At 33.2% G+C, this 25,000-nt stretch overlaps 2 protein-coding genes across 2 annotated transcripts in view; both read right to left on the bottom strand.

Moving 5' to 3' along the window:
* Window positions 1-5,513: 5,513 nt before the first annotated feature.
* On the bottom strand, window positions 5,514-7,757 carry LOC141335861 (transmembrane protein 233). The gene is made up of 3 exons (XM_073841414.1): window positions 7,457-7,757; window positions 7,072-7,206; window positions 5,514-6,177 (listed from the first exon to the last, which is right to left on the bottom strand). The coding sequence occupies exons 1-3, from the start codon at window positions 7,640-7,642 to the stop codon at window positions 6,166-6,168; spliced, it is 333 nt and encodes a 110-aa protein (XP_073697515.1). The 5' UTR covers window positions 7,643-7,757; the 3' UTR covers window positions 5,514-6,165.
* Window positions 7,758-11,197: 3,440 nt separating this feature from the next.
* LOC141334906 (RNA-binding protein Musashi homolog 1) overlaps window positions 11,198-25,000 on the bottom strand; it is a 39,839-nt gene continuing 26,036 nt past the window's right edge. The window contains exons 7-13 of the mRNA XM_073840131.1: window positions 24,956-24,994; window positions 22,777-22,894; window positions 21,400-21,480; window positions 18,909-18,965; window positions 17,552-17,611; window positions 17,291-17,445; window positions 11,198-15,162 (exon numbers count right to left, since the gene is read on the bottom strand). Of these exons, the coding sequence (XP_073696232.1) occupies window positions 15,121-15,162; window positions 17,291-17,445; window positions 17,552-17,611; window positions 18,909-18,965; window positions 21,400-21,480; window positions 22,777-22,894; window positions 24,956-24,994 (552 nt within the window). The 3' untranslated portion in view covers window positions 11,198-15,120. The remainder of the gene's footprint in view (window positions 15,163-17,290; window positions 17,446-17,551; window positions 17,612-18,908; window positions 18,966-21,399; window positions 21,481-22,776; window positions 22,895-24,955; window positions 24,995-25,000) is intronic.

The following is a 25,000-nucleotide window of genomic DNA, read 5'->3' as shown; positions in this document are numbered from 1 at the left end:
ACACGTGAATGATGACATTGGATATATTTAACAGACATTTTATTTTAAATAAACAGCCAAGAGGTGAAACCGAATAATAAGTATTTGCCAACCATTGTTACTGACCAATCAGAGACGACGTCCGGGCTTCTACGCCCCGCCCTTTGTTTTCAAGGTTTCAGAGAGGCTTTGCTGGATTGCCGTTCTCCGCGCTTATTCTATTTTCATGACGTAAATGCAGTAATCTCTCTTTCTCCCCACGTGTTTTAGCAAGAGGTAAATATTGGCATCATTCCCTTCTTTTCCATAAATAGGCCAGATATCTACCTATTTCTGTCTAAAAACACAAGTTAGGGTTTTGCTTATTTTATATTCTTTAATAACCCATGTCCAGATGACATACATTATATGTACAGTTATTTTAAAGGGGGTTCTGTATTATATATTAGAGTTTGTCTTAGATAGAGACAAGTGACACAACAGTGTCTCAAAATAAATCACATGACAAACAAAACATCCAGCATGTGTTGTTTCCCATTTAGAGTCACCTGACCTCAGATAAACTTTTAATACATGGACAAGTAATCTCTCTTGATCACCACACACACACACACACACACACACACACACACACACACACACACACACACACACACACACACACACACACTACCTAATCCGTCTTGCACTAAAAAAAAGTACCTTGGTACTGCCAATATTTTTGGACACATGACATGGATAGTGTTTTTGTTGCATTTCAATTGTGATGCAATTAGTTGACTTTACAGACAAATCAAGCCTTTTACAGAGTGCTAATATCCATCCACACTAAGCTTGTATTTCTGTCATGCCAAGAAAATATCTCCAGCAACCAGAATCTTTAAAAATGCAATTGGAGTGAGAGGAAATAAGGTATTAAATTACAGATCATTTTACCACACCCCTTCTCAAAAACTACCTAAAGTAAAACAGGAAGAAATCTTCCTCTATTTCTCTACAGCTGATACCACTTTCTGCACAAGGTAGATTGTTTCTGAATTAAACTTATTTCTTTGTATATAAGTGTAGATGCTGCCATAATGATTATGTAGCTTTATGTTTTGATAATCTTTCGAGAACTTAATATATGAGCATTTGACACATCTGTCCAAATACACTCTTAAAAATAAAGGTGCGTCACGATGCCATAGAAGAACCTTTTTTTTTTTTTTTTGGTCTAAATGGTTCCATAAAGAACCTTTAACATCTGTTTCACGAAAGGTTCTTTGTGGCAAAAGAAGATTCTTCAGATTATAAAAAGGTAAGAAAGAGATGGTTCTTTAAAGAACCTTTGACTGAATGGTTCTTCGTGGAACAAAAAATGGTTCTTCTATGGCATCGCTGTGAAGAACCTTTCAAAGCACCTTTATTTTTAAGAGTGTATGTGACCACAAATTCACTCATAAGGGTCCCTTTTTCACCATCTGACAGCTGAATAAATAAGCTTTCCATTAATGTATGATGGAACAATATTTGGCTGAGATACAACTAGTTGAAAATCTGGAATCTGAGTGCAAAAAAAAATCTAAATATTGTGAAAATCACCTTCAAAGTTGTCCAAATGAAGTTCTTAGGTATGCATATTACTAATTACATATATACTACTAAGTTTTGATATATCTATGTTAGGACATTTCCAAAATATCTTCATGTAACATAATCTTTACTTAATATCTAACGATTTTGGACATAAAAGAAAAATCGATAATTTTGACCCATACAAGGTATTTTTTGCTATTGCTACAAATATACCTGTGCTACTTAAGACTGGTTTTGTAGTCCAGGATCAGATATATGAGGATAATTAGATCAGAAAATAGTTGAATAATTAGTCATGTTCTGCTCCTTGTCATTATTATCTTAGTTTTCAACCCTATAAAGCCTATATTGTATCAAATTTGTTGCACACAATGTACTACATGCCTTCTGTCATCTACTTTATACTTTTTAGCAAGTAAAAGGGCTTTCAGTGTAATTGTATAAATATCCACTGTGCCTCATGTGTGCCTCAGGCTTTTGAGGAACGTTGATTTGTTCATATCAGTCATCATTGTATTGCATTGCATTATATGTTTAGAAACTATAGAGCTTTGGTTTTAAAAAAGCATTTAAATACTGATAATGATATTTATATGCATTTTATGTAAGTAGTCTGCTATGGTGTTATACATTGATTTACATTACAATCTATCAAAATTGCATTTCAAAAATTATCAAAAAAAAATCAAAATTATTTTTGCTCAGTTTGAGCCTCCAAATACACGTGAGAACTCAACTATTTAGTTTGAGCTGTAAAAGTATGATGTATCAATATAATATTCAACAAAAAATGAATGTGCAAACTTTTAAAAAAAATGGCTATTTCATATGTCAGGCTTTCCAGTTAACAAAGAATGAGCTGCAGGTGCTGCAAAGAAGCTTGTGAGAACTGCATGCAGAATTGCAGTCATGAATGTACATGCCGTTGTCATCAGAGATACCAAACTACAGCTTCATGGAGGACCAAATGTGGCTGGTTTAAGGAATGTTGTTGTTCCTGCTTTAGCTGGAGTTGTGCCCTTGACATCTGTGTTTTGTTCCTAGGTGGCACCTACAGGTAGGTAATAGAGCTATAACCTTCTAGTTAGGCAACTATTCTGTCTAGTTAATGTGAACTTGCTACTGGTTCCTAAAAAATATTTAAATAAAAAATAGTTTTTATATTTTAGGTCACCCTGAATCGAACAGATTTTGGAAAATATCTTCACAGCATTGAATGAAGATGAAGATCAGTCTTTCTTAGCTGCACTTATTTTAACTGTTAATTTTACAAAAATGAGAGGTTAAAAATGCCTTTATTTTATGAATGATAGGCTATAATGCAACTCTGAAGTCATTGGATGTTGTTTAATACATCACCCCACCAGAGGGAGACAACGCTGTTCGAAAAACACTTCCGGATGGATAACAACATGGCCTCAAGTGCATTTTTGCTTTAATACATTGACAACAGCGTAATAAAGATATTCAGGATGCAGTTTTTATTCAAATGTTTTATTGTTCGATTTTCCTGTCTCAAATGCATCAGTGATTTCTTTTTTCTAACATCCTTTGATGGTCATGGCAGAGAGGTCTGGCTAAAGTTCTCAGGTGTCTTTCTGTCTGTTTACTGAAGGATAAAAAGGAAACATCCGTCTGTCCATCTAAAGAACACCTGCTTCATCACAACGTGCCATTTGACCCCAGGATTGTTCAACTAGTTCATGTTGTTCTGCCCTCAAGGCAAAAAGGTGTAGGTATTCACTGACAGCAGCTGGTAAACTGACCTTTCATCTAGCACCGGCTTGTTTAGATCCAAAAACGCATGTTCTAACAAAAAAGGAACCAGACCAAACGTGGAAGTCAGAAAATAGCTAAAAATAAGTTAAAAGAATGTTTAGTTAATGTTATCTAAAAAATTCAAAACATATATATTTTTTTTTAAATAAAAACACTTTTTATGTGAATGCTAGAGAAAACATTAAGAAGAAGTAGCCTAAGTAACTGCAAGAGAGAGACACTGCAAGTGAATTAACTAATAGTTATTGCTTTACTTACCCAGTTGATTGATTACATTGATAATTGCAAACATTTTTTGTATTACAAGTTTTCTAAAATGTTAGGTTTAAATATGCAAATGAATCATTATTTATTATCAATAACATTACAAGAACATTCGATAAACATTATCTTAGGAACGTTTTGTCCCTCTTAAGGAACATTAGTGAAAGTTATGGGAACGTTTCCTGATAGCTGGGACACTAATCGTTTGCAGTGGGTTCTCACAACATTATCAGATATAGGATACTTGACAATATAGGATATAGCTATAGGATTGCTGACAAAACATCTTTCTGGAAGGAAGTAGACAAAAACTCCAGGAAACAGTTTTTAATGTTGTGAGTTTGAAAAAATTTCATGATCTAGGACTTTTATACAGTGCATTCCATTATAAAGACTATAAATCTATTCCTCATAGTCTCATTTTCATTCACATTCAGTCTTAGATAGCACGGGTATATTTGTAGCAATAGCCAAAAAATATATTGTATGGGTCAAAATGATCGATGATTCTTTTCTGTCAAAAATCATTAGGATATTAAGTAAAGATCATGTTCCATGAAGATATTTTGTAAACTTCCTACTGTAAATTTTTTTATTAGTAATATGCATTGCAAAGAATTTCATTTGGGCAACTTTAAAGGTGATTTTCTCAATATTTAGTGTTTTTTTTTTTTTTTTTTTTTGCACCCTCAGATTTCAGATTTTCAAATAGTTGTATCTCGGCCAAATACTGTCCTAAATGGGGGGTAAGCCTGTTTCCGCCACTAAAAAAAAAAAAGGTTATTGTGACTTGTTACTCACAATTCCGACTTTTTTTCTCAGAATTGTGAGATATAAACTCACAATTGTGAGTTATAAAGTCAGAATTGCGTGATATAAATTCACAATTCTGAGAAATAAAGTTGCAATTGCGAGTTATAAAGTCAGAATTATGAGATATAAACTTGCTATTCTGAGAAATGAAGTGAGAATTGTGTGATATAAACTCACAATTGCGAGTTATTAGTTCAGAATTGTGAGATATAAACTTGCAATTCTGTGAACCTCAGAACTGGACTTTATAACTTGCAATTGCGAGTTTATATCACACAATTCTAAGAAAAAAAGTCAGAATTGCCAGATACAAAGTCACAATTTCTCGCAATTGTGCATTCATATCTCACAGTTCTCACAGAGGCAAAAAAAAAAAGTCAGAATTACGAGTTTACATGACGAAATTCGGAAAAAAGCCACAATTACCTTTTTTATTTATCGTTCAGTGTCGGCAATGGGCCTCCATACAAAACAACACATGAAATTGATTGAAAAAATGGGGACAGTTGTTGATGGGGGTTCTGTGCCCCAATACTCATGATGTCCCCTGATGTCCCAGAACACATTTCACATTGTACCTCAGCCTGTTTACTGGGCTGAAGTGTTTTCCGGGAGCGTAGAGACATTCCTGTGTTTTTCAGCAGGGGCAGTGCTGAACCAGCTATCCTGTGTCATGTGACCCCACTGGCCTGAACACGCTGGGATAACAAGAGGCCCCTGACACCACCACAGGATTGAGACCCAACACTATATATAGCTCTAATGAGGGTTGAAGACACATCTCCAAATACACCAGCTCTCTGGCCAGAGAGAAAAGTAAGTATGTGTTAGTAACCTTAATCTCAATATAACACAACCTTTCTTACTAGTGATTTTATTTGGCCTACATACATTTAAGACCGACACTAAAACAACTTCTATGTGAAGTTTATTTTACTTCCATAATCTCATAATCTTTGGAATGCATAATTGACATTATTATTATTATTTAAATTATTATTATTGTTATTCCAAACATAGTTGTTAGTGGAAAAATAGTTTGTTTTACAGTTTCGTGCATTGGCGGTAGTGACATAAATGACATCTTTCAGCTTTATATGAATGGTGCTTTAGAAATTAAGTTTATTATTTAATTTGGACAAGTTCATCCAAACATTTAATTCCAAATGAGTACATTTTCATTTGGAAAACATTCAACAATGCAGACATCTCTACAATCGATTAGCCTACATGATAAATGGTAAAATTTTAAAATCAAATACACAGAATCCACCAAAATAGTAATATTTACATATTCAGATCATGATTAGTTTTATACAGAATTTAGCTGAGCTGTTAAGACTTGATGACTGTAAACAGTGCTGTAATGATATTTACTAGTGAATTATTGATAAATTTGCATTGATATTCAACCCTGAAAACTTAGCTATACATTTTAGACATTTAAGAATAGACATGCATGGGTTACAAAATTATTTACATATTCAGTATGTGCATAGATGCATAATATTCAGTGAGTTAAAAGTGCGTATATTGAATGTGATTATCTGTAAAAGTGGCATAACTTTTCAAGTCATCTACCTTTCTCTTCTATAAGCATATTCATTCAGAGCTGGATTGAAGATGGAGGAGAGCTGATGTCCTGTGCTAGATCTGTTCTAGTCTTGGTTTCATTACTAAAATCTCCATTCAGTTCAACAGACAGAACAGTGGACCTCCTTCACCCAGAGCACAGCAAGGCAAAAAGACATCTTACTCTTCCTTCTAAACAAACAGAGACACAAAGAGTTCAGTCAGAGAAAAAGTTTTCAGATCTGTTTCTGTAGCAATACAGGCTCATTCTTTTTATTTTTTACAATTTATTAACTAACTTTTCTTCATTTATCATCATTTCACTGAATGAGTTATGTAGTAAAAACAAACAATTTCACCTATTTTGTTGTAAAATGAAGTTGTCATTCATTAAAAAAAATTTGATTATGACTTTTTTGAGAACATAAAGAATTTATCTTCCTGTTCAACCCTTTAAACATATTTAATGAAGTGACATCAAGAAAGTCGTAAAAAAAAATGGGGAAAAATATATTATAATAATTAAATAAAAACATTTAAAATGTAAAATGTGTATATAATTTTAAATAAAACATTTAGGCACAAATTGAATTTTTTAAGAGAGCTTAATTGAGAACAAATATGAATATATGTGACCCAGGACCACAAAACCAGTCGCTGGGGTATATTTGTAGCAATAGCCAAAAATACATTGTATGGGTCAAAATTATTGATTTTTCTTTTATGCCAAAAATCATTAGGGAATTCAGTAAAGATCATGTTCCAAAAAGATTTTTTTGTACTATAAATATATCAAAATGTCATTTTTGATTAGTAATATGCATTGTTAAGAACTTAATTTGGACAACTTTAAAGGTGATTTTCTCAGTGTTTTGATTTTTTTGCACCCTCAGATTCCAGATTTTCAAATAGTTGTATCTCGGCCAAATATTGTCCTATCCTAACAAACCATACATCAATAGAAAGCTTATTTATTGAACTTTCATATGATGTATACATCTCAGTTTTGTCAAATTTAACCTTATGACTGGTTTTGTGGTCCAGGGTCACATATTACATATAAGAGTATGAGTAACAGTATGTTACCGTGCTGAAATGCACAGCGCAGAAGATGGTGATGATGAGGATGCCGATGATGATGGATGCGATGGACACATAGAGCGCCATCTTTCCTAAACGCCTCGAACCATCGTAATCTCCCTGATCGTAACTGTTTCTGGACTATAAAAGAAAGAAGATAACAAAAACAGACATTCCGACACAGGACGCACATTTCAAAGCAGAATAAGTGGCTGTAGCATTGTTTTTTGGAGAAACAAGTATCTGCAAACATATTAAAGTACTTATGCTTTAGTATCAAAAAGCCCTTGCTTTCATGACAGACATTAATATAAAGGCAGATCAAATCACAAGCAGATTCCGTTTTTTGTAAACACAGTCCAGCCCAATATGATTGTTAATGTTAACTCACCATTATAGAGAAGACCAGGGCTAAAATGTTGACAGGGTAGGCTGGACAGAAGCAGGTGAGGATGGTCAGGAGCAAGTAGTTTCGTAGAGGAGGTCGTGGGGTCGTAGGACCGAACCAGCTGTGATACAAATCCATGCTCCCTTTCAGAGAGCCCTTCACGTCCGTCTGCGAGCCGCCCGTCGCCATGATGGCAGGCGAAGACTTTGATTACACACAAATGTCCAAGTGTGGAGAAAAGCAAAAAAAGGGTAAAGAAATGATTAAATCCACCAGGGTTCAATGAGAGCTGTGTGCGCTGTTAAGAAACAAGATGAAGAAGAGTATTTTGGGTGGGAGGGTGTTTGGGCAAGAAGAACCTACGAGTAATAGGATCAGGGAGATGAGACACTTTCCCATGGACGGATTCCAAGTCGCTAAAGTTTAAGAGTGTGTCATTTGTTTTTTCTTTCTAAAATTTTGCAATGTATAAAACTGTAAAATGACACTAGGATGGTCCAATCAAACTAGACTAATAATAGAGTCAAATTAAGAAATGCTGAGAAACAGTGTGTGTTTATAAATGTGTGTGTGTGGTTTGACATAGGGCCATCGGGTGGTATTGGGTCGCAGGGTATCAGGTGTGTGTTATGGGACAGAGATGGACATAACAGAGCAAGAGGGGGCAGATCAGCCACGTCTCTTCCCATGTCTTGAAGTGTTGGATGGTTGCTCATTAAATTTTGGATGTCTTTTCACTTGTTTGTTTACTAACCAAGCTGGAGTCTCACTAACTTCGTAAGCAATGTTTAATAAATGTGACCCTGGACCACAAGTAGCACAGGTATATTTGCAGCAAAAGCCAAAAATACATTGCATGGGGCAAAATTATACATTTTTCTTTTATGTCAAAAATCCTGCCGTAAATATATCAAAACTAATTTTTTGATTAGTAATATGCATGGCTAAGAACTTAATTTGGACAACTTTAAAGGCAATTTTTTTCAATATTTAGATTTTTTTTGCACTCTCAGATTCCAGATCCAAACTTTATATCAATGGAAGGCTTATTAATTCAGCTTTCAGATGATGTATAAATCTCAAATAAAAAAACTGACTCCTTATGGCCACTTATGACTGTGGTTTTGTGGTCCTGGGTCACGGTTAAATGTTGCAAACCAGCTAAGAAGTGTGTATTAACATCCCATGCCTATTTTATTACATAACTATTCTATTTAGTAACATTTCTATTATTCATGAAAATACACATTTTGCATGAAAAATGATTAACACCACAAACACCATAAAAAAATGTAGCACAAAACATTTTACTTATTGTTCCTGGCAATTTGTATAAACAGAATATGTTTTAAAAAAGCTATACCATATCTTTTATTTTTAAACACTAGAGAAATGAAAAAAAAGATAAGAAAAACAAAAATAAAATGTATAGACTACAAGTTAAAGTTATATATCTATAAGGACATAGGACAACTTTACAGGCAATTTTCTCAATGTTTAGATGGAAAGCTTATTTATTTAGCTATTTTTTATTGATGTATAAATCTCAATTCCAAAAAAACTGACCCTTATGACTGGTTTTGTGGTCCAAGGTCACACATGGTTAAATGTTATTCTATTCCCATGCCTATTCTATTACATATTCTATCTACGAATATTCAATTTTTCATGAAAATATACATTTTGCTTGAGAAATGATAAATACCACAAACACCATAAAAATGTAGCACAAAATATTTTTAGGATTTTACTGAATATTCCTGCCAATTTGTATAAATAGAAAATATTTTTAAAGCTATACCATATGTTTTATTTTTACATAGTAGAGAAATTAAAATAGTAAAAAATAAACTCTACTTACTGATTGATGCATCCATTTATATTTTATTGATAATTATTTACTACAAGTATTCTATAATAACAATACTATAATCATTATTTTTGTATTATTAAAATACTATTATAAATTTTTAATTTTGATTTTATTAAAACTATTTAATTTAAAGAGTTTTAATAATTTTGTTGGATTTTCCCCCCAATTTATATTAAATTGTTTTTGTTATTAATTGTCTATATAGTTTTAAAATTAATCTTTTTAAATTGTTTTAATTGAATTTTAATTTTAGTTAGGTTTTGTCCCCAATTTATATTTGTTTTTGTTGTTTTTAAATGTCTGTATAGTTTTTTGAGTGTTTGTTTTTATTTAAGCTTTAGTTCTAGTTGTATATCAGGCTAAACTAAAAAAGAAAATGAAAATGTTGCCATGTCAACAAGCTAAGATAGTTTACATTTTTATATATATATATGTGACCCTGGATGACAAAACCAGTCATAAGAGTCAAGCTTTCTATTGATGTATGGTTTTTTAGAATGGGACAATATTTCTTGAATATACAAAAATCTGGAATCTGAGTGTGCAAAAAAATCTAAATATTGAGAAAAACGCCTTTAAAGTTGTCCAAATTAAATTCTTCGCAATGCATTTTACTAATCAAAAATTTGGTTGTAATACATATGGTAGCAAATTTACAAAATATCTTCAAGGAACATATTTACTTATATCCTAATGATTTTTGGCATAAAAGAAAATTTAGATAATTTAGAAATATACTTAAGGCTTGTTTTGTGGTCCAGGGTCACATACTTCATTTCAATCAACATTTAAGTAATGAAAATGTTATTTTGTATGCATTTAATTTTAGAATTATTTAATTTTAATAAACCTTAAATATATGTAGTTGTTATAATGTTATAATTTTATATTCTAGTTTCATTTCAGAAATTTGTAAATGTTCAGGGTTTACAACTGTAACGCCACAACAGCAGAGGGAGCCCTCACCCATGCACTGACTGTTCTCTGCAAAGCTTCAATTTTCTAGGCTGATAAGATTAGGAACTACACTCCATTCCGGCGTAATAGTCAAGGAAGTTTGCTGCCGTAATATGGCCGAAGCAGGAGCAGTAATACCACGCAGCACATGTGCAAATGCTAAACTAGCTGGGAACTCATTTCTGATAATACTCCGCCTGCTTCGGCCATATTACGGCAGCAAACTTCCTTGACTATTACGCCGGAATGGAAGTGTAGTTCCTAATCTTATCAGCCTAGAAACTGGCAGCTTTGCATTTTCCACCGGTCTTAGTACACGATATAACTACAGAAGAGTCAAGTTTTAAATACAACAAATATGGAAACTCGTTGGTCATTTTTGAACGCGATGTTATTGGTCTAATAGGATTCAATGATCTATGCTAAGCTATGCTAGAAGTGATATCGCCAGAACAGGAGAACGGCTGAATGGATTTCAAAACGGTAAAAATCCGTTATTAACTCGGGGGGAGTTGGAGAATGAGCCTATTTCCAAAAAAAGTGGAGTGTTCCTTTAAGGAGGCCTACACCAAACAGGCCCCGCGAAGTATTGTTTTGCTGTGCGGACTCTACTAAGTGTTTCTCTTGTTTCATTGCCCTGTTTTGTTATTTTCACGGTTTGGTTTCTTGTCATAGCTTTGCCTTGTTTCATAGTCTTGTTTATTTGTTACTTTTGGACTGCTCACTGGATTTTGACGTTCTGCCTGTTTACTGGATTACGCTTTTGTCTTGCCTACGTATTACTGTTTGCTGGTTTTTGCATTTACTACTCAAATTTACATTTACAAAGTCTGCATATGACCCAAACATGGCAGAACACTCCCTGCAAATGCAATGAATCACAAAGAAAAAACATGAATACAGAGGCCATCAAATGGAATGTTTTAAAATAATTTATTAGGATCTTTTTACTTGAAAATTTCCAGAGGTGAAAAATAAAAAAATACAGTAAAGGGACAGCGGACCAGCGTATTTGAGCATCAGGTCACAGTGTTGACGTGCAGCTCCACAGCAACGGGACGGAGCGCCGCCCACTGATGCTTTCCAGTTCCGCCGCTGATCCCCCTCAACAAATCATCCAAAACAAACAGCTAACATCATGTACGGTAAAAATCTGAGAAACTTTCAAGGGGTTAAAACGGATCTTGAAAAATATAGCTTTTTTCTGAAAAATAATTCTTAATGCCACATAATCGCCGTCGTATTCGTACCACCTCTAACGGCGTTCATTATTACTTGAGTTTAAAAATAACTTATTGCTTTTTGTTGGTTAAATAGTTACAGTGTGTGCCGTGCAGTAGTTTTGTGAGGCGTCCCTGTCAGCCGGAGTTTGGGTCGTCACGTGACCACTGCTCCAAAAAGAGGCTACGCTTGTCAAATGGAAGACTGAAAATGAATGCAAATAACTAGAAATCAGATGTTGCTGAAATGAAAAAAAAAAATCACTCTGGATGTGTATTGTTAGTGAAGTGTAACGTAATTTTCCCAGAAGGCCTCCATTAGAGCTGTGATGTCAGAGACGTTCCTCTCCATTACTGGCAGAGACGAGACAGTTTCAAAGGTGGCAGTTGAATGCATGTAAACTAGCTACGTGAACATCCATACTTCGGTCTAAGCAGTCGCCGCAACTTACACTCGCACACGCACATCCAAACACACAACGACAGGTGTAACAGCGCTCAGACTCCTTTGCTTTGTAAATTTGTCCTTCATTTCTTCCAAAAACAGCGTTGTACCGTCCAAAAACGAAAAGTAAAAGGAGAGCGGGAAAGATTTACAATAGAAGTACACTGCGCAAAAATTATATATATAATATATATTTCCAAAAACAGCATGAAGAGAAGCCCAGAAGCCGTGCTCTTCGAAAACAAGGCGGATCGAGACTGCTTTTCCGTTTCCCAAAAACGGGACCAAATCATTTGCTCTAACGGAAAACGCAACTTGGTTTTTCAGCAATGTGGTTTGACGCCAACATCAGCAAACATCAAAAAACATGGTTTCCGAATAGTTTAAAAATCACAAATGTGAGGATTCATACAAAACCGAAGCGACCGAAAGGTCTGTTCGATTCGGAGAATTTAGTCCGAAAGAGCATCAAAACTTAAGCCTCGTTCAGACTGTCAGCCCAAATACAATTGTTATGCAAATCCGATCACATTTAGATGGCCTGAATTACATGAAATACAATTTGTGCAAATCTGTTTCAAGCTACATTCATATGTGGTTTTGAATCTTATTCAAATCGGATTCTTGGAAATCCGTTTCCGGCTCCGTTTACACTAGTGCGTTTTCGTTTTAAAATGGCGTTTCACTGCGTTTCAGAAACGATCTCTGTCTACACAACCGAAAACGAGTCATATGACCATTCATGCAGGTACAAGCATAGATATGTATAGGTAGATTCCCCATTGCTTAGATGGAGGACATGCTTGGAGCGGCCAAATGGTGCATCTACTTATACATAGGGCTCGGAATCGATTCGGCATTGGGAATCGAGAGTCGTTTCCAAAGTTTGAAATCCATCCCATCAAGGGGAATCGACTCCTCATTCCGAGACTTTTCAGTTCAACAAAACTTATATATGGGTGCCTCTCAAACAGAAGGATGCATATCTCGGCTGCTAGTCATCAAATGTTGTTAATGTCGATTCACGAAAATAAGCTGAATAAAAATGAATCATTACTGAGCTCGTCTGAGTTTGAGGATGTAGCCTTCCATTTGAGAAGCACCCAATTTGTCTCTTGCTCGCTAATAGTTACTAGAAGTCTGATTCGTTTCCATGAAAAGGTTCGTTCGGTTAGATCGTTTTAATGAACTAGTTCAAAAACGATTTAGTTATTTTACGGTGGAACGGGCTCATGTTGTCCACAATTTTAAGCGCTGCACAACAGAATAGATCATGATGTGATCTTATTTACATCTTAAATAAATGCTATTTTTAACCTTTCTATCAGCCAATGATAATTCTGGAAAAAAACGCAGAGAGCACAAATTAATGGCCGAGAGCTCATCTGATTGACAGCTCTTATATCAGTGTTGTGTTAAAGTTCTGTTTATTTTGTTTCATTGTATAGTTTGCTATTTTTGTGAAAAGCATACTGTTAAAGTAAACATCATTCAGCTGAACTGTGGACATGTATTTTACGCACTTCACGTCTTGTTTTATTAATGCAATAAATGCAGATTTATGACTAATTTCCTGGGCAAAGCAGACAAAATTACAATTTAAAATCAGTCAGAGCTATAGAAAAATCGTAATTTTTACTAATTAAGCTTCATATTATGAGAAGGCTACTTTCTACGACCTTCATATCCTGCAGTCATTGCGAAATGAGCTTCCTCCGATCTAAAAAAAAAATAGAATCATAAAAGAATCGAAAAAACAACAGTGAGGAATCGATTCTTGGAATCGAATCCAATCGATCCTAGAACCAGGAATCGGAATTGATTCCAAAATATTCTGAATCGAACAGCCCTAGTGAAAAACGCACTAGTGTAAACACAGCCTCAAGTCTGACCGGTCCGATCAGATTTGGTGAAGCTTTTTCACGTTTTTTTTATTTTATTTTATTTTTTGCCACGTAAACACGTCAGACGTTCTTGTGGAAAACGTAACAAACCGTTGAGAAACGGCACTGCGTGAAATGAAGGAGCGCTTATGAACACATTAATTGGATATAAACAATTGTGATACGCTGTATGGACAGTTGTTATTCAAATCAGATTCTCTCCGGATATGGACAAAATCGGATTTGGGCTGACAGTCTGAACGAGGCTTTTGATCTTAGTATAAATGGAGTCAAAAGCGAGAGAAGCACAACCAAAGACCAACATTGGTCCAACTTGGTCATGAAACTAGTCTCAGAAATGCAAGATTCAATGTGAAGAAAGACGTTTGCATGTTAAAAAATTGTAAAGGACCCTCAACCCTCCCGAAACCCCAGTCCATCGTTCAATGCGAACCCTTGAACCCTCCCAAAATCCATGCATATGTACAGTATCTACAAAAAGAAGCCGAACAACGAGCCTCAACATGAGCAAAACGGATTCTTTGTAAAAAATATGTCAAATATTCTTACATCTAAAAATGCAGAATACAGATCCACGCAGAAAATTCATGATTGAGGCCCGTTGTTTTTTTATGTAAAACCAACTTTACGGAAAATTCAGCGTACGAATGTTCGTAGTAACATTACAAATGCTGTGTAAAAACTACCAAAATATACATTTTTGTCCTGTCTTGTTGTTACGTTTGATTCATTCTCATGTATTTGTTCGTTGTTTAGATTAGTTTGAAAGCAAACGAATCTTGAACTTTTAGTTTTTCCAGTTTCGTGCTCCTTGTCTCTCTTTCTCTCTCTTTCTCGACATCATCCGTTACAGCATGAGTACAGTAAAAACATAAAAACACAAAACAGTCAGCAAAAACACATAGGAAATGCAGAAAAACTTGTCAAAATAAAAATCCGGGGAAACGAAATCCCTTGCGTGTTTCCGCGCGTACAATCAAACAATATCGTTTTGACAATGTTTTTTTCTTCATTTTTTTTTTCTTTCAAAAGACAGACGGCAGCATATCATAAATGAGTCGGATACGTCAGGAAGAAAATACGGGATGAGGAAAACGAAAAAGTGATGTTAGTAGAGAAAAGAGAAATAGAAAAGGTGGAAACTCCAGAGCGGAGACAGGAGGGACTGCATCCGGCCCTGGGGTTCGTCCCAAAAGCACGTCGCATTGTCAGGCGGTTCACAAGCGTGTGAGTTTCTCCTCCCATGCTGGACTCTGATTGGACGCCCCTCAGTGGTAGCCATTGGTAAAGGCAGTTGCAATCAAAGGACCCTTGGAGGAGAGAAAGAGGGGTTTTAATGGAATGTTCCAGGTACAAGCCTCAGTGACATAATAATAGAAATAGTGCCTTCAGTTTGTAAAAACAAGCAAAATGTGTTAGAGATGTAAAGTTGTTTTCAGTGGTTCTCATCTCTGTTTTTAATAGTTTTGTTATTTATCTATGTAAAACTATTTGTTTTTAATAGTTTTTATTAAAAATCATTTTCAGTAATTTAAAAGAACCTGAAATAAAATGATTAGATACACTTCAACTTGAAAAATGAAAAATGTTAAGTTGTTTCCAGAGGTCAAGTTAAAGTACTAAAATTACTAACACTAAAACCGAAATAAAATAAATTGAAGTAGAAATATATTTTAAAAAATAATTAAAAAGACAAAATCACATAAAATCACTAAATCTTAAACTAAAATTAAAAAAATATATATATTAAAAAAAAATCTCTATATATAATTTTTGATTTTTATCTGTATACAGTTGAGGTCATAAATTTACATACACCTTGCAGAATCTGCAAAATGTTAATAATTTTGCAAAAATATAAAGCAAGTTTTTTTTAATTTAGTATTGATCTGAATAAGATATTTCACATAAACAACATTTACATATAGTCCACAAGAGAAAATAATAGTTGAATTCATAAAAATGACCCTGTTCAAAAGTTTACATACACTTAATACTGTATTGTTACCTGAATGATCCACAGCTTTTTTTTGTTTTGTTTTGTTTAGTGATAGTTGTTCATGAGTCCCTTGTTTGCCCTGAACAGTTAAACTGCCTGCTGCTCTTCAGAAAAATCTTCAGGTTTTTTTTTTGTTGCCATTTTTGTGTATTTGAACTAGGGGTGGGCATAGATTATTTTTTTTAATCTAGATTAATCTAGATTAAATCTTGGAATTAATCTAGATTAAAATGGCTAATTTGAATTCTGATGAAGGCAATCAGAATATGTGTGCTACCCAAATAATGACTAAAAGTAAGTCTTCGAGAACGGGCCAGGTGGCGCATTAGATCAGGCACTCATCTCCTGTTTCCAAAATGCATCACAAACTGCTTGACAATTGCATTTACAACATAATTACCTATACAAACTTGTGTAACCAAGTACTTCTGCGCAAAAGGCTGCACGACGTGCGCATTGCCGTTAAATACACAGACGCGCACGGGAAAGAATAGCCTATCTGCGTGCATAGTCTTCGATTAAACTGCGTTGCTTTTAGAAGCGTCAATTCAGTTGTTGCATATAGTTTAATGTCTTTATTTCGGGATTATCAAAGTAAATTATAACTCAAATTTGAGATTTTACTGGGGCACAGCAGATTTTCACTGGGACGCATGCCCCAGTAAAAAGGGTCTAAGAACGCACCTGCCCTGAAGCGGCTTCATAACTGCATCCATGTTTGCAGACTTTGCACGTCTCATTTGATGTGGTAATTTCACAGAAGTTGAAGACTCGTTCTCGCCCCCTACAGTGCAATTCGACTAGGTATACATCATCCGCGCTAAAATATCAAAGTGAAAGTCATCATAGCTTGCGTAGTTTAGACCCAGCTCCCAACCCAACTTTGAGAATAGATTAACGGCGATATTTTTTTTAACGCCCGATAAGAGTCTCACGTTAACGCAGCACGTTAACGCCGATAACGGCCCACCACTAATTTGAACCCTTTCCAACAATGACTGTATGATTTTGAGATCCATCTTTTCACACTGAGGACAACTGAGGGACTCATATGCAACTATTAGAGAAGGTTCAAACACTCACTGATGCTTCAGAAGGAAAAAACCAGGGGGTGAAAACCTTTGAACAGAATTTCTTATTTTGCCTAAACATCATATTTTTTCATTTAGTACTTCAGAAGCTACAGAAGATACTTAGGTGTTTCCAAGAAGACAAAATAACTTTAATTTACCCTGATCTTCAAATTCAAAAGGTTTTCATCCCCCGGCCCTTAATGCATTGGGTTTCCTTCTGGAGTGTAAATGCACTTACAATGGAATTCAATAGGGTACATAAATCAAGTTGCATAGACTTTTTCTATTCATTAATTTTGTTCTTTTTGACAATAACATGTCTAAATGTGTATGTGTGTATCTGTGTGTATGTCTGACTGTACATACCCCAAGTCCATGTCCGAACCCTGTGCTAGGGGCGGGACTTGCCGCACTGATATAGCTGCTGACTGCTGAATCCTGACTGGCTGCTGCATACAGGTCTGCCATTGGCCCAGGGCTGCTGGTGCCCAGGAAGCCAGCAGTACGTGAGGGAGTGGAACCTACGGCGAAAGACAGATGTCTTAAACACAAGGTGCTTTACAAGTTTAATAAATCTTAAAATCTGACAATAAAAGTTACATTTCAAATAAATGTGATTTTGCGTACCTCTGACCACTGCTGCAGCTGCGGCCGCTGCCATTGGTCCGTAGGCTGTCAGTGGAATGGCTGCAGAACAGAAAGAGACATTTCATTCAGATGATAGGATGACACACAAATACATATCAAGTCCCACCCTACTTCAATATCCTGTTTTACATGGACTAAAAGTCATCCGAAATCTTATATCACATGTTCAATGCATGCTATTCTAATGCTTTTTATTTAAAAAAAAATGTTGTGATTATTCAGTTTCTTGAGTGTATAAAGTAGAATACAAGATATAGCTTTGTAAATATTTTTAGTTTATACACATTTTCAGAAACATTAAAAGCAATACATTTTTATATAAATACACAACAGAAATGGGAAAAAAGAAAAGAAATACTACATTATAAGATTGGGATTGGTAAGAGTTTGTTTGTTTGTTTGTTTGAAAGAAGTATTTTCTGCTCACCAAGGCTGCATTTATTTGATTATTCAGATTCTTCAGTGGATAAAGTAAAATGTAAGATATAGCTTTGGAAATATTTTCTGTTTATACAAATTGTCAGAAACAATAATTGTTATAAACATTTTTTTTTTTCATGAAAAACAGAATCAAATAGAAATACTACTGTTTATAAGATTAGGATTGGGAAGAAGTCTGCTCACCAAGGCTGCATTTATTTGATTAAAAAATAGTAAAAACATTAATATTGTGAAATATTATTAATATATTTAAACTAACACTTTCATAATTAAATATATATTAAATTGTAATTTAATCCTGTGAAGCAAAGCTGAATTTTTAGCATCATTATTCCGGTCTCGAGTGTCACATGATCCTTCAGAAATCCCTCTAATATGCTGATTTGCTGCTCAAGAAACATTTCTTATTATAATAAATGTTAAAAACAGTTGTGCTGCTTCATATTTTTGTGGAAACTTTTTTTTTCAGCATTCTTTGATGAATAGAAAGTTCAAAAGAACAGCATTTGTTCGAAACAGAAATCTATGGTAACATCATAAATGTCTGTACTGTCACTTTTGACCAATTTAATGCATCCATGCTGAAAAAAAATACTAATTTCTTTAAAGATATACACGTATATATGCACTATTTGTATGCTGACTGTAACACTTTTTAAGCATTACTTCATTCAAGCAGTCCTGCATGTTAACTCAGTTAGTGACTAATGTACAGAAACGTGTTTGAAAGCACACATGATTGCAGAAAAAGACACACAGCAGCTCTGTCTTGGATCTTTAATTAAAATGAAGGAAGCCATATGCAGGAAAATCAGCAGCATGTGTGTTTTGTGCGCAGCCATGTGTTTATATGTGCACACAGAGAGCTGATTGTAAAGCCAGGCGAGGGACTAACCTGTGATCTCTGGGGGGTGAGAGGAAGTCAGAAGGGGTGTCCGTTCTAAATGGAATTCTAGAACAGAAACGGCAAAAGAGCGGTTTGTGAATAAACTCAGCGTAAACAAACTCAGAGCTAAAACACCAACACACGCACACAGAGTGAGTGTTTTTCCACATGTAGTCCTATCTACGCAAACACACTGACGTACACCATGAAAGGAGGCTTTCACGCGGCAGAGGAGAGACACGTCTATGCGCACAGAAACACACACAGCGAAGCCACTTACAGCCAGGTGTAGCTGCTACACAGGAGGAAAGGAAGGGAACAGATTGAGGTGCAGAAGGACACGAGGAACAAAAAGCACAAGGAAGAGAGAGAAACGGGAGGACGTCGTTAGATCGCTGATCTCAAGGTGTGGAGTTAGTTAGACATGGAACCGTAACACGCAGCGGTCAGTAGACGGTATCATGCAACGCTACAGATTTTACATCCAAATGCATGGATGTTAGTGATAATTAGTCAAGCTGAACTTGTTATTAAAGTGTAATTGCTTACAGGTCCAACGTCACATCTTAGATTCAGTTCCACAGCTTTTATAATTGTTAATTTGGCTGTTTTGAATTTTGGCTCTTTTGGTTTGCATGCATCAAGATGCAAATAGCAACAAAATAGTCAAATGAGATAACGTTCCTTTCATATCATATCATATTTAGTATTTTTGTCTTGTTTCTGGTCAAAATGTCTAAAACATCTTAAATTAAGACGCATTTACTAGATAAGCAAAATGACATAAGATATTTAGTCTTGTTTCCAAGGGGAAAAAACGAAATTAAGTGCCGTTTTCTTAAAATAAATACAATTATCTGCCAGTCGGGTAAGTAAAATACTTTTACTTGTTTCCAGGGAGAAAAAAAAAACTTAATTAAGCACATTTAGCTTAAAACAAGACTAAATATCCTATGTCATTTTGCTTATCTAGTAAATGCATCTTTATTTCAGAATTTTTTGATATTTTGACTAGAAACAAGACAAAAATACTACGTAAAATAAGCATTTTTTTGCAGTGTACATAAAATCCCCAAAATTTGGGATCAGTAAGATTTGTAATGCTTTTCTGCTCATCAAGGCTGTGTTTATTTGATTAAAAATACAGAACAAAAATTGTAATATTCTGAAATGTTAATGCAATTTAAAATAGTGGTTTTCTATTTTAATATACTTTAAAACATAATTTATTCCTGTGATGCAAAGCTGAATTTTCCGCATCATTACTCCAGTACTCAGTGTCACATGATCCTTCAGAAATTTTTCTAATATGCTGATTTATTATCAGTGTTGAAAACAGTTGTGCTGCTTAACCTGTGATACTTTTTTTCAGGATCCTTTGATAAAATGTTAAAAAGAACCGCATTTATTTAAAAATAGAAAGCTTTTGTAATAAACACCTCATTCAAAGTTTTTTTTTCTTTCTCTCTTCGAAAGAAATTAATACTTTTATTCAGCAAGGATGTGTTAAATTGATAAAAAGGGACAGCAAAGACTTATATTTTTTTCCATTTGGTATAAATGCTGCTCTTTTGAACGTTTTATTCATCAAAGAATCCTGAAAAAATATCACAGGTTCCAAACAAATATTAAGCAGCACAACTATTTCCAACATTGATAATAAAAGTAATTAATCAGTTTATTAGAATGATCTCTGAAGGATCGTGTGACACTAGAGACTGGAGTAATGGCTGATGAAAATCCAGCTTTGCATCACAGAAATAAATGATATTTTAAAGTATATTAAAATAAAAAAAGTGTTATTTTGAATTGCAATAATATTTTTATAATATTACTTTTTTCCGTATTTTTGATCAAATAAATTGAACTTTAATGATTGTAAGAAATGAGTGTAAAAAAACATTACAAATCTTACTAATCCCAAACTTTTGAGCAGCAGTATATATATATATATCGATTAAGATTTGTAATGTTTTTTTTTTTTTTTCAGTTTCTTACATAGTAATATACTTACAGATGTAAATTTGTATGTGTGTGTATATATATATACACATACAAATTTACATCTGTAAGTATATTACTATGTAGTATACCATTAAATAAGATTTTGGTCATGCTGCCCACTTCTAATTAGTATTATTAACTGTACATGAGAATGTAGTATTTTTTCAGCAATAACAGGTTAAAAGCATTTAACTGGCAGCAACAGGTAGACATATGTCAATTATTATCAATGTCATTTTGGAAAAAGGACTTGTTACTGATCAAGTGTGATTCCAACTTTCCAATTAGTTTGACAGCACCTCTCTTGCACACTGTGAGTGTTGTGAGTGTGTTTTGTTCAAATCCACTTCCAAAAAATGTGCAGTTATCAGATAAGAGGACAAATCATTCATTTCTCAGGGTTTGTAATAGATAAAATAATACATTTTGACATTGTAACAGATGACTGGCTCTGTGCAAGTTCTCTACAGGTGGAAATGAAAGAAGTTGGACTTACCTGGGAACTGGTATGTGTATCCCGGTGTGATTCCTGTGTATCCACGACTGGCATAAGTGGCCGCCTGGAACCCTGGGTAACCTGAATATCAATAGAAAAAGCTTTTAAGGCAAGATTATTTGGTAACACTTTACAATAAACTTCTCATCTGTTAACATTAGCATTACATTTTTAATTTATGTTTATGTTAGTTCACAGTGCATTAACTAATGTTAACAACTTTTCATTTGAATAATGTATTCGTAAATGTTGAGATTAATAAATGTTTTAGAAAAGTATTTCTTATTGTTAGTTTCCTTTTAAACCAAGGTAGTTAACTAATGTTTTCATATGAAACTTTACTGTACATTTTTTATAATGATTTTTCATAAAATGATCATAACATGCATAAAAAAAAATAAAACAGTGAAAAGCAGGAAATAAAATTTGGTTACATTTGATTTAAAATGTATTAAAATTCATAATAAAAAACAACTTCTCTTATTATATTAGATACAATTAGGGCTGGGACACGATTAATCGCGATTAATCGTGTCCCAGCCCTAGATACAATATAACATTCGATATATGTTGCATTAAATCAAGTGTCATTAGCTTTTAATCAAGTGGTGTTTTGGTGATTTTTACTGATTTTATAAAAAGTTCTGTTTCAATAACTCATAATATTATATATATAATATTTTTACGAACTGAGATTTCATTCACAATTAATTATTTGCACTAAATCACAACTGAAAGTACTTTCATAAATCAATTTCAGTAACTTATCATTTTAAATTATTTTATTTTATTATTTATTATTATTGCATTTGCCTTAGTGTTTAAATTATTAATTGTGAATGTAAATAAAATAAAAACACCTATTTTAACTGTTATATGGGAATTTGATGTATTTTGCAACATTTATTATGTAATGTTTTTCTGTTTTTCTTGCTAAACTTCTGTTCTCTGTTCTGATTTGTGTCAAGCTTACAAACACAGACACACACTGCAAAAATGATTTTCTTACTTAGATTTCTTGTTTCCAGCCAAAATATCTAGAAATTCTTAAATCAAGAAGTAAAAATTATTGCTGTATTTTCAGAAAAAAGAAGTTCAAATTAAGTGAGTTTTTGCTTGAAACAAACAAAATATTCTGCCAATGGGGTAAGATAAATAATCTAGTTTTCTGCTTGAAATACGATTATTTTAACTTCTTTTTTCTGAAAACAAGACAATATAGACAAAAAATCTAAGTAAGAAAAGCATTTTTTGCAGTGCAAGTGCGGTTTCCTTGTGTAAACAGCAGGCAGCGCCAGACTCTCGTCAGACAGGACTGCAGTGAGACATTTGCTGATTATTTTGCTGATTATTTGCCTTTTCCTGCTTTCAACTTACCCAGCATGCCTATACCCAGCATGAAGGCGTCCATGCCGTAGGGCATCACCCTGGAGCGGCCTCGTGCCGTACCTGTCGGTGACATCACTTCCTTCGGCTGCGCCTTTTTGCACTCCACCTTCAAAATCAAACAAACAAGATCTCTTTAATATCAAGTTATTCTAGTTATTTCTAGATTTGTGCCAATGAAAAATTGAGGAGGATCATCTGAGATCAAGTTAACATGAAAAAATAAACTAAATATAATGTGCAATTACATTTTCCATTAGAAATTAGTAAGACAATTTATTTAAGCTTTTATTTATTGTAAAGAGTTAAGTCTTATTTGCTACTGAATAACAAAAAATAATTAAAAAGTCCATTATGTCTCCCGAGTTATAAATGAGCAACTTTTGAGAAGTAAAATAGTAATTTATTATAGAGTTTTATGATCTTTTCAATCAATCAATCAATCAACTTTATTCAAGACACATCAAGGTCCATATAGACAAAACAATACAAAAATAAAAGAAAAATTAAAATTACAGTACAAAACATTTAAAAGATGTGAGAATCATAATTTTTAAAACACATACAAGCTTTGGGTCCAATATTTCCAAAAGCAAGATTTTTTGTTTCAGTTTTTATTTCTTTCATAATTGAGACAAAGTTGATGCTTAAATGACTATAAGAACTAAGAAACTTCCTTAATTCTCCAGAATTACAGTAAAATATTCCTCAGGTAAGAAGAGAAATCACAATTGAAATGAATTTAAATCTCAGCAAGTTACTGTAGTTATTTCTAGAGTGTTAATTTTGTAAAATTTCATGATTTTTATATTTTACCATTGAATATTTTATATCTAAAATGTTTTAATATATATTTTCGATAATACAGTTATTTAAATACTGTATAATGCTTATATAAATTATAATCAAATAAATGCAGTAGAACGGCAGTATATATATTTGATCAAAAATACAGAAAAAAAACAGTAATATTGTGAAATATTATTAATAACGCAATTTAAAATAATTTAAGTACAACTTTTGAAAAATAATAACATTTAATATATATATATATTAAATGTTATTATTTTTCAAAAGTTGTACTTAAATTATTTTAAATTGCGTTATTATTATATTATTATATATATATATATATTATATGCTTAGAAAAACAAAAATGCAATTAAATTAGACAGAAAACTTTTAAATATTTTTTTTTGGAAAAACAAAAAAAATATATATATATATGGGTCAATGATGAAAAAGGGGTTTAAGCATAAAAACAATAAGCGTAATACTACTTTAAATTTTTGTTGTTTTTACAAAAAAATATTTAAAAGTTTTCTTTTTAATTTAATTGCATTTTTGTTTTTGTTTTTCTGAGCAAAAAATAAATATAATACATTTTTCCCAAATTTACAGAAGACACCCACTAAAATGTCATTCAGTGTAACTGTCTTGTAAGGCATATTTACAACAAAAATCAATTTATGACATATTAAAAGACGAATTACTTTCGCCCCAAATGCTAATTAGTTGTAATTCTACATTTTTTAAAATTTGCCACTATCCTAGGTTTTGCCCATTTGTCAGTAAGAATTTTTTCTAATTTAAAACACAAAAAAAATTAATATGCTCCCTTATTCTTTTATATATTTTAATATGTACAAGTCAGAATAAGCATGTTGTTTGAATTTTTACAGTAATATTGTATTACATTAAATGACAATGTAACATTATTTAACCTAATTTTGACATTTTATTCTCCAAAAACGTATTTGAAACCATAAAAGTAGACACTTTACTTACATTTAATGTGCTTTCTATGGACATAAAATCAAAATACCTTTTGACGTGGACATCTTAACGTCTTTGACTATATATATATATATATATATATATATATATATATATATATATATATATATATATATATATATATACACACACACACACTATATATATATATATATATTATAATTAATTTTCTTATAATTAATTTTCTTTTAATAAAAGAATTGATAGAATATTTTAACTATTTTATATTATTTAATATCTTTTAAATATTTTTGTTTTGCATGCTCCAGATTAATTGTAGGATACTTTTGAGACGTATCATGAACGTATTAAAAAGGTGTTTTAAACACGCAGTCACACACACGGGTAGTGTTTCATAGCAGGACACACTCACCATCTTGTTGTTGATCTCATGAAAGTGGATCTCGCAGACCTTTTC

The sequence above is a fragment of the Garra rufa genome, chromosome 5 (assembly GCF_049309525.1).
Source record: "Garra rufa chromosome 5, GarRuf1.0, whole genome shotgun sequence".
Classification (NCBI taxonomy): domain Eukaryota; kingdom Metazoa; phylum Chordata; class Actinopteri; order Cypriniformes; family Cyprinidae; genus Garra; species Garra rufa.
This window is presented reverse-complemented; position numbering and strand designations above follow the sequence as displayed.

Coding starts and splice junctions, on each gene's coding strand:
- LOC141335861 (XM_073841414.1), bottom strand. CDS start 7,642: ATGGCGACGGGCGGCTCGCAGACGGACGTGAAGGGCTCTCTGAAAGGG. Junction 7,207..7,456: donor CCCTGGTCTTCTCTATAATG/GTGAGTTAACAT, acceptor TTTCTTTTATAG/TCCAGAAACAGTTACGATCA.